Here is an 8,920-nt window from a genome sequence, read left to right as displayed (position 1 = left end):
GATAATCTTCTATCAGGGGTAATGTTTATCCATAACCGAGTACTGAAAAGATAAGCTCATTATACCCGGTATGGATAATCTTCTACCGGAGGTAATGTTTATCCATAACTGGGTACCGAAGTGATAAGCTTCTTGAGGAAGCTTATTTCCAATATAGTACTAAATAGATAAACATATTTACGGTGGAGTCCCATATGGATAAGTTTCTTCAGGAAGCTTATTTACAACGGAGTACTAAATGAACATCCATAATATAATATATTTATAACATTTGTTTGTTTGTGCTATTTTTTGTCCTTTTTAAATGTTATGGGGTCGCAATCGAACTACCTCTGAAATCTGAACTCACCTGCTGTGCCGCCTCATGCCTGTGTGTATGTGGCGTTCCAGAAAATGAATGAAATCTCTTATTACCTCGCATCCGTCCCTGTGGGCAATAGCTATCTTCGCAAAAACCGCTTAAACCCTTCTTTGAATCATCCTTCACTACTCACTCTATCTTTCCTCTAATCTGATCATCTTCCTATTCAATTTCTCCTCGATCTAATAAAACAAATTAAAGCTTCCTTCATAAATTCTTAAAGTCTATATCCATATTTCTAGATTCAATTATCCCACTCAATTTTACATTGTGTACTCCACGTGTTTGATCTAACTCCCCTGAATTCTGTCGGTCACCAGCTGAATTTATGATTACTACTTCTCAACATATGGATTTTTTGTTCTGTTATTAAATTGAGTTCGCAGATTCGGTGGGGAGATTTTATCGCATTGCTGGATTAAATTATTAAGAGATGAAATCGAAGATAAAATGGGCAGCACTAGGAGGATTGGTGTTATCATTCGCTTCATTGCTCGTTCACTTGTTTCTTGCCAAGTCCAGTGCTGATCTTGTTCAATACACTGCTATTACCCTTTTCACTGAGGATTTAACTCCCACTTTAGCCACCAGAAAGGTAAATTGTGGGAAAAACTGAAGTTTCTAATTTTCTACTTTTTACATCTACTTGTTATTTCTTCTCATTTAAGATTATGTACATAATTCAACTATATAATGCTGCATTTATCATGTTGATTTGATTGCCCTATGCTTATATTTTTTATATAAGTTAATGACTTTAATTGAAATGGTGGATCAAAGATGTATACCCATGTAAGGAATCTTACCCAAAAAAAGACATGATTCTCTATAAAAAGCACCCAAATGTCAAAAGTGCTTAGAAAAAATACAAGCCTTGGTGGGTAGAGTTATGAGTTATCTGGGACATGTGCTTATAAGTAGCACGTACACAATGGAATAGTCGAGGTGCGCCAAGACATCACCATCATCCAAAATAAAAAGTGCTCAGAGAAAATATATAAAAACAAAAATATTGGAAACTTTCATCCGTTTTCTCTGTTACTAACCGGAATGTAGTGTTTGTTGTTTAAGAGTATCTACTTGTTTTGACAATACAATGGTACATATTTTTAGGTTGGTATGATTACCCTGTGCTTGTATTTGTATTTTCATATTGGAAACTTTGATTAGGGTCCTGGGTTTCGCAAGTTGTGGGGAAATGTGAAGTCATTGGAGCCCTTGCACCCTCATGCAAATCCAAGAAGTACATATCCTGGTAATCATTGAAATTTTTGTTATTTACTGCTCTGAATTAGTCACAGGTTCCTAACTGTATTATCTGTTTGATATTTGTTTCTTATTAATCCCTCCTTTTGTGCTTTTTTTGAACTTTACTTGCACATATAAGATTTAAACATGGAAACAAAGGAATATAATGCTATCTAATGTATTTTATGTAAAGCAAGAATATGAAGGTATCAGAGAGCATATCTTATGGCTTCTGATGATGTAGTAGAGCAGCTGTAGTTTATTCAGAAAGCATTTTTGAAAAAAAACAGGCTACCGTTTTATTGACGGTAGTTGTTTAAGAAATAACTAAAGACTTTTTTGAACTGGTAAATAAGTAAGAGATAAATAATGACTTTTGATACGTAAGCTGAAGATGTATAACATATCATAAGTACTCTTTACTCTCTTAGTACCTAATGGTGTACAGTAGAACATGCCATGTCAATTGCCATGTAAGATGGAATGGAGGGAGTACCATTTGTTACTAAAAAATTTAACGTGCTATTGCTTTTGCTTTCTAGGTTGCAGAGGCATAGAGTTTAGACATGTCTATACTTTAGTTACTTTTTTTTAAGGACGGAGATTCTGGGCCTGGCTATGTCAAAATTTAAATTGACTTGCTGCGTTCTCCAATTTAAAGTTAATTGTATTTTGTTGCAACTACATGTTACGTACCTCCATCATCAATTGAAACTGATTCTTTCTTTTCACCACCTTTGTCACGGTTTCAGTGGCAGTTGAACACAGCAATGGCTTCATCTATGCAAAAATTTCTGGTAGTTTTGAGAAGATTAGGAACTCGGTATGCTCATTATATTGTTGAAAAGTCTTCTTCCTATTCTGCACCAAATTGTTCGGGAAAGAGTTCCTAACAGGTTTCCTTTTCTCATAGATTGTTGATCTGGTCGCCATATCAAGGCTTTTAAATGCCACCCTTGTAATCCCAGAGATTCAAGAAAGTACTCGTTCAAAAGGCATCAGGTCCTGATTAATTTGACATGAAGATATGGAACGCTTTTTTGATGCTTTATTTGCATTCCTGAATTTTAAGTTTGCATTTAAACTTTGCAGTTCCAAGTTCAAGAGTTTTTCATACCTCTATAATGAGGATCAGTTTATAGCAGCCTTAACAAATGATGTCACCATTGTGAAGAGTTTGCCACCTATCTTGAGGGAGGCTAGGAAACGGAAAGAGTACCAGATTTTCAAGCCCAAAAGTTCTGCTGCTCTAAGATTTTATACTTCTGAAGTTTTACCTAGATTGAAGAAAGCAAAGGTCATCGGATTAATATTGACAGATGGAGGATGTCTAGAGGTATGATTATTTCCTTCTATTTGGTTTTTGCAAGTTGCAGTGACCTTAGATGTGTATAAAGTTGTATTTAGCAAGATATTTGGACCCCTTGCAAAATTATAGTGTATTGTACATTTATAGACTTGGTGACACGGAAATTTAAAAATTTAAGGGAGCACAGCTCTACTTATATATGTGATATTTTGTATGGTCTTAATGTAATGAAAAAGCTTTAGAAGACACAGGGCATACCACATCCATTTCATATCATTAACGTCACAAACAATAGATTCTTGTTATTCCCAGTGGCGGACCTACCTTAAGAGTGCTGGGTGCTAGAACACCCGTTGTTTAAAAATTGAGCTATGTTACTTCTATACAAACAATCAAAATTTGTTTAGTGAGCATCCATCACCACAAAGACTTAAAGGGTGCTCTGGTTGAGATGTTTGATTAAAGTATATGTGTTTAGTGAGAAAAAAGGGTTCAATTCTGGCTTGGAGGTTCTATGTATTTTCTTCTTTAGTATGTAATATTACCTTGGAGCATGGATTGTTTCCCGCCTACATCTTTCTGAAGTCCTACCTTTGCGCCTTACTTCAGTTTAACCTCTAATTTATGAATATTTCATGCTTACTTTCTTAAGAGGAGTTGGACTTAACATGATCAATGACGATTTTCCCTATTTAATATTTACCTGCCTCATGATTAGTTTGTCTTGCCCTACAATGACTATTTAATCAAGTTCAATTTCTTCTCAGTCCGCACTTCCCCCGAGCATGGCTGAGTATCAGAGGCTTAGATGTCGTGTGGCATTTCATGCACTTCAATTTCGCCCAGAAATTGTAGCTCTTGGAAAACTCATGGTGGAAAGGTAAGGATCTGAACTTTTTTTTTAACTGTATCTTTCTAAATGCAAATTTCCGGCACTTGGTGCTGAACAGTGAACAAAATGAAATTACGTGTCAAATGGAAGCTCATCTGATCAACTTCTTGCTGCTTTTTTTTTTTTCAAGTGGTGAAGGGAGAGTTTTTAAATCTCTTGTAAAAAGATGGTAAAATTTTTAATTCCTCTTTCTGCAGGTTACAAGCTTCAGGCCAACCTTACCTTGCCTATCATCCCGGGCTTAAGAGAGATGCTCTAGCCTATCATGGTTGTGCTGAAATTTTTCAGGTTACTCTTCTTTAATTGTCTTAATCTGATCGGTGTTGTAGGAACTTGGATTTGTCTAACCAGTAGTCGATGTTCTGGACATCCCTGTTGGAACATGGATTAATTTTGATAAATTCTGGTGACTTGTTCTGGAATTTAGTACTATAACCATTAACCATAGCCATATTGGTTTTCAAATTTTGTGGTTGGGGTATCACTGATGAGAACAGGGGATGATACATGTCAAAGCTAGGTTATTTGGCTCACATGTGCAAATAGAACTAGTACAAGTGTCATGTGCTTTCTCTTGTCTTTGTAGCTAGTATCAACTCTAGCTTGTATTCTTGAATTTGCTTATTTAGCAGCTTTCAATCTTGGCAAATGCAAGAATTCTGCTTGAGGATTTGATGGTTCCAAGGATTCTAGAATAGTTGAGATGCCAAGAACACTCTAATTGATGAGGATCCGGGATTAGAATCAGCAGCATATTCTTATTGCTCTGCATAATATGTTTAGTTCAACCAAGACTTAAAACAAAAAACTTTTGGTTGAACCAGTGGGAAGGGTTTTGAGAGAGGGGGAAGAAGACCTGTTAAGTTTACTTAAACAGAAGGATTATCATTGCCGCATCCTTTTTGGTATGACAAGGGAGAGTGCATGAGATCTACGTCTTCCTTTTCCTCCAATTCTGAAGGTGTTGACAAAAGCTGTCTAAATCAGGATGCCATATGCAATCTTCAACTTTTACTCCCACTCCTCTTTGCTTCGTAACGATACTAAGAAGTTACCCATGCCCCTCCTCTAACCATCCTTTTCTTCCTCAAAATCGAACTGTCAGTTAATAAGGTGAAAAGTTCTGAGTTACTCTTTCTATTCTATTGTCTGATTTTTCTAATTCTTGTGACCTCACATGCAATAGATGGATAATCTTTCATTTCTCGACTTGTCTTTCCAAATATAGTTATGGCTAGTTGTCATTCATTTGAATTGTCTGAGAAAAATGAAAACGAAAGGAAACTATGTGTTGTGACTGTAAATTGTAATTCCGAGCTGTGAAGTGAGTGCACTAGAAAAGAGAAGGAAAAAGAACAAAAAGAGGAGGGCAGAGAAAGAGGCAGTATTAGCAGTAAAGCAAGGGAGGGTATCGCTGCACTTAATCTGCTGAGCCTCTAAATATCTGTTGTAATGGACCTTATGATGCCTTTTCCTCATTAAAAGAACAACTGATGTTGCGAGATCTGTAACCTATTGCTTTCTGTTGGTGTAGGATATTCACACAGAACTTATACAATACAGGAGGGCCCAGTTAATTAAACAAGTAATTATCAGTGAAGAACTTAGTGTTGATTCACATGCTCGGAAGAGAAATGGATCGTGCCCACTCATGCCAGAAGAGGTACTTTCGGATTTTCTCTTCAAATCTCTTAAAACAGTTTATTCATCTGGCTGGAAATACATAATTGTAAGGAGCTTGTATACAATATGTTGCTTCTAGAGTTATCTTTTGAAGCAGAGACTTTTTTGATAGCATCCATGAGGTGCCCTTTGTTACCATCTCTGATAGTTTAATCTCCATTCGGACTTCTCTAAATATAGACCAAGTGTCTGCATGTTCCAAAGTTTACTTTATGCTCCTGGACTCTTTTCTCACAACTGGGAACAAGTTGTGGGTTCTTTGTTAGCTTGTACGAAGAGATATAGAGATGAGAGATTAATGCACTTTAAAGATCAATATAGTTTATAATGATGTGTTGTAAAAGACAACTTTCCAGCCACAAGGAGTAAGCAAATATAGTGGATACGCCAACCAATGGGCGATGAAGTATGCAAAAGTAGCAAAATAACATTAAGACTAATACGTAATAAAGAATGTCATTAGGGATTTGTACATTTTATTACACATCTATTTGATTCTATACCTATTAGCATCTCCGTTTTTTAAATGCTAATTAGTTTTTCTTTTAACAGAAGGGCATACTGTTCGGTGTAACTTTGTGGGCTTAGATATAATGATTCTGGTTTTTAACTTATTTAATTTTTCTTTTTGTTTGAGTTAGCTTAGCCAATGAGATATAGTTTCAACATGGTAGGACATTACCTGGTAGCTATTTTCTATATCATGGAACAAATAAAGATTGCCTTAAAAGATATATCTGAGTCGTCAATAGCCTGTTCCTGAATATATTTTCACTCAAGAACTGTTGATAATTTAAACCCTCTCTCCCATTTATTGCTCATTGACCTTGGGAAGGTTGATGTTAATGTTCCTCGTTATAAGCCCAAGTTCTTTGTTTTATGGAATTGATGCAAATTTATGCCATACCGAGTTGCTTCTTCTTCTTATATACATGGAAATGATAGGAAGGTACCTGTAGTAAGATGATTCTTTGAAGCAAATTTGTTGTATCTACTAACAATATACATATTTTACCTTCAAATTGGAGAAAAAGAGATTGATTGGGTGTTGCAGTGTAGGGTAAGGGACAATGGGGATAAGAGGCGTGGGTGGATTTGGTGAGGCTTTAAGAGCATCATAGCAAAACTGCTCTCCTTAGAAGAAAAGAAAAGCGAGATAAAGAAAAGCTGGTCTGTACTCTGTAGGTTAGTAAATAACACTTTTGTCAAGAGATTATCTCACTAACTGACCTGATGTTTATTGCTTTCTACTCCTGTCTTCTATTAAACAATCCTTTAAAGAGGAAGTTCTCATAAATAAAATGTTTAAAGAGGAAGTCATTACATGAATTTAAACTGTTACTAAAAAAGTAAGGAAAATAAGGGATATCTGAGATGTTCTGCCGAAGTAAATGTGGTGTTTATGTCAAAGTTACCAACTGTTTAATCCTCGTATTCTGTAATTACAGACCGAATATAACTGTGAATATGCATGGTTGTCCTTGTTTTATTTCTTAATGCTTTGTACATTTTTTTGCAAAATTTAGGTAGGACTTCTGCTTCGAGCCATGGGTTACCCACCTAGAACAAGAATTTATCTAGCAGGTTCTGAAACCTTTGGCGGACAACGAGTTATGATTCCTTTACGTGCCATGTACCCCAATTTAGTTGATCGTACTGCGTTGTGCAGCAAAAAAGAGCTAGCCACTTTAGTTGGCCCAGAAACTCCCCTTCCGCCTGATCCTGATCAGCTTTTACCCGCAAAAAGCGCAAATCAACTAAAAGCAGAATGGAACAAGGCCGGGCCCCGACCAAGACCTCTACCACCTCCTCCTGATCGACCTATCTATCGACATGAAAAAGAAGGCTGGTATGGATGGGTTGCAGAGAAAGATGTGGAACCAGAACCTTCTCCCAATGATCAGAGGGAGCAAGCACACCGATTGCTATGGGATGCTCTTGATTACATAGTCTCAGTGGAAGCTGAAGCTTTTTTTCCTGGTTTTGACAATGATGGTAGCGGGCCTGATTTTGCCAGCTTGGTGATGGGACACCGACTTTATGAGATGGCATCTGCGAGAACATTTCGGCCAAACAGGTAGACTAACGACAGTGATGGTCCTTTCCTTCTTTGGGTGCTCATCCATTTTTTTTACCATTAGTTTCTAAAATCTATCTTTGTACATGCAGGAAATATCTTGCGGAGCTCTTTAATAGTACTGTCGATCATCTTTACTATCCACCTCGTAATTGGACTCTTGCTGTCAGAGAACACCTCAATAAAAGCCTGGCAGAAGAGGGCCTTTTGCAGGAATCCAATCGATCAAAAACTAAGTTTTTCCTCTCTCACCCTATTCCAGAATGCTCATGTTCAACTGTCAAGGCTACTGATATTTCGCATTCAGGAAAGAACAGCAATCTCCATCTGTTTGAAGGGCAGGGCGAGTGCCCCAGATCGATGCAGCAAGAAAGAACTCAAGAGACTAACGCGGATGAAGTTGACTCTCAAGAAGATGAAACTGATTTAGACGGGCAGTCAGAATCTGAAGGATACAATGGAACTGATGCAATTCCATCCCTGGAACAGGATGAGGAAATGGATCCTGATGATTAGGATTTGATGTACATATCTTGCCTTCGTATTCTTGTTCATTTGCCTCTATGCCATTGATGTCTAGCCCACTCCGTGGATTAATCTTTTCAACGAGAGTTAAATTTACAGCGGCAGCATGTTGACTTTGGAACATCTCGTGCAGATGAACTCCCAATTTTTTCGGGGCAGATTACCTTCAAACATGGTTCTTCGGACGTGCTTTAGAAGAATTCCTGCAACCTGCTTTGTGTTCATTGCTTGGCACATGGACTCCGTTGGTTTCTTTGGTAGAATTCTCCCGTTTCCTCTCCTTCAAAGAGGAACAAGTTTCCCTTCTTCTACAGGTATAGAGCATACAAAAGATGTCTAAAACTTCTCGAACTTTGTGACTGCACAAAGCAAAAGTAACACTGTGAAGCCGTATATACTTTACAATGATTCTTTGATTTTTGCTTCACCTCAAAAGTTCTCTTAAATATCCATATGTACGTTCAAACCTTTTGCTTGTCGAGTAGCTTCAAAATCTAACTAGCTTTCAATATATTGAAATTTGTGTCGCTTGAAGAGACCTCTTAGTTCCCCACAGCACAAACACATTAGCAGCTGAAAGCTGTTCACACGTCAATGAAATTTCGAAGTAGACAAAAAGCATCCTGATTCGACACAACTTTCTGGCGTTTGGTTCAAGCAAAAATAAAATTGTGTTAATTTATCGTGATGCTCTAAAGAACATGTAAAGTGCCGCTACTGTCAATGATCTGCGCCCTTTAAAAATTTATCAGCCAAATATGAATTGAAGCATGAGTGTTTTGATTTCTTTATGCAGCTCTTCGAAAATTTCATTACCAAACATAT

At 37.1% G+C, this 8,920-nt stretch overlaps 1 protein-coding gene across 2 annotated transcripts; it reads left to right on the top strand.

The window, feature by feature from the left end:
* The first annotated feature begins 328 nt into the window (after nt 1-328).
* On the top strand, nt 329-8,563 carry LOC104233456 (protein EMBRYO SAC DEVELOPMENT ARREST 30). 2 transcript variants are annotated; one of them, XM_009786852.2, is made up of 11 exons: nt 329-956; nt 1,532-1,616; nt 2,362-2,432; nt 2,523-2,611; nt 2,702-2,945; nt 3,686-3,798; nt 4,008-4,098; nt 5,345-5,473; nt 7,020-7,570; nt 7,663-8,094; nt 8,229-8,563. In XM_009786852.2, exons 1-10 carry the CDS (start codon nt 795-797, stop codon nt 8,084-8,086), a joined length of 1,959 nt encoding a protein of 652 aa, XP_009785154.1. In that variant the 5' UTR covers nt 329-794; the 3' UTR covers nt 8,087-8,094; nt 8,229-8,563. The 2 variants fall into 2 exon arrangements, with proteins under 2 accessions (XP_009785154.1, XP_009785153.1); XM_009786851.2 differs by having other exon boundaries at nt 7,663-8,563.
* The last annotated feature ends 357 nt before the right edge of the window (nt 8,564-8,920 follow it).

This window comes from Nicotiana sylvestris, chromosome 6 (genome assembly GCF_000393655.2).
Source record: "Nicotiana sylvestris chromosome 6, ASM39365v2, whole genome shotgun sequence".
Lineage (NCBI taxonomy): Eukaryota > Viridiplantae > Streptophyta > Magnoliopsida > Solanales > Solanaceae > Nicotiana > Nicotiana sylvestris.
The sequence above is the reverse complement of the archived record's forward strand: the minus strand, read 5'-3'. Positions and strand labels throughout refer to the sequence as shown.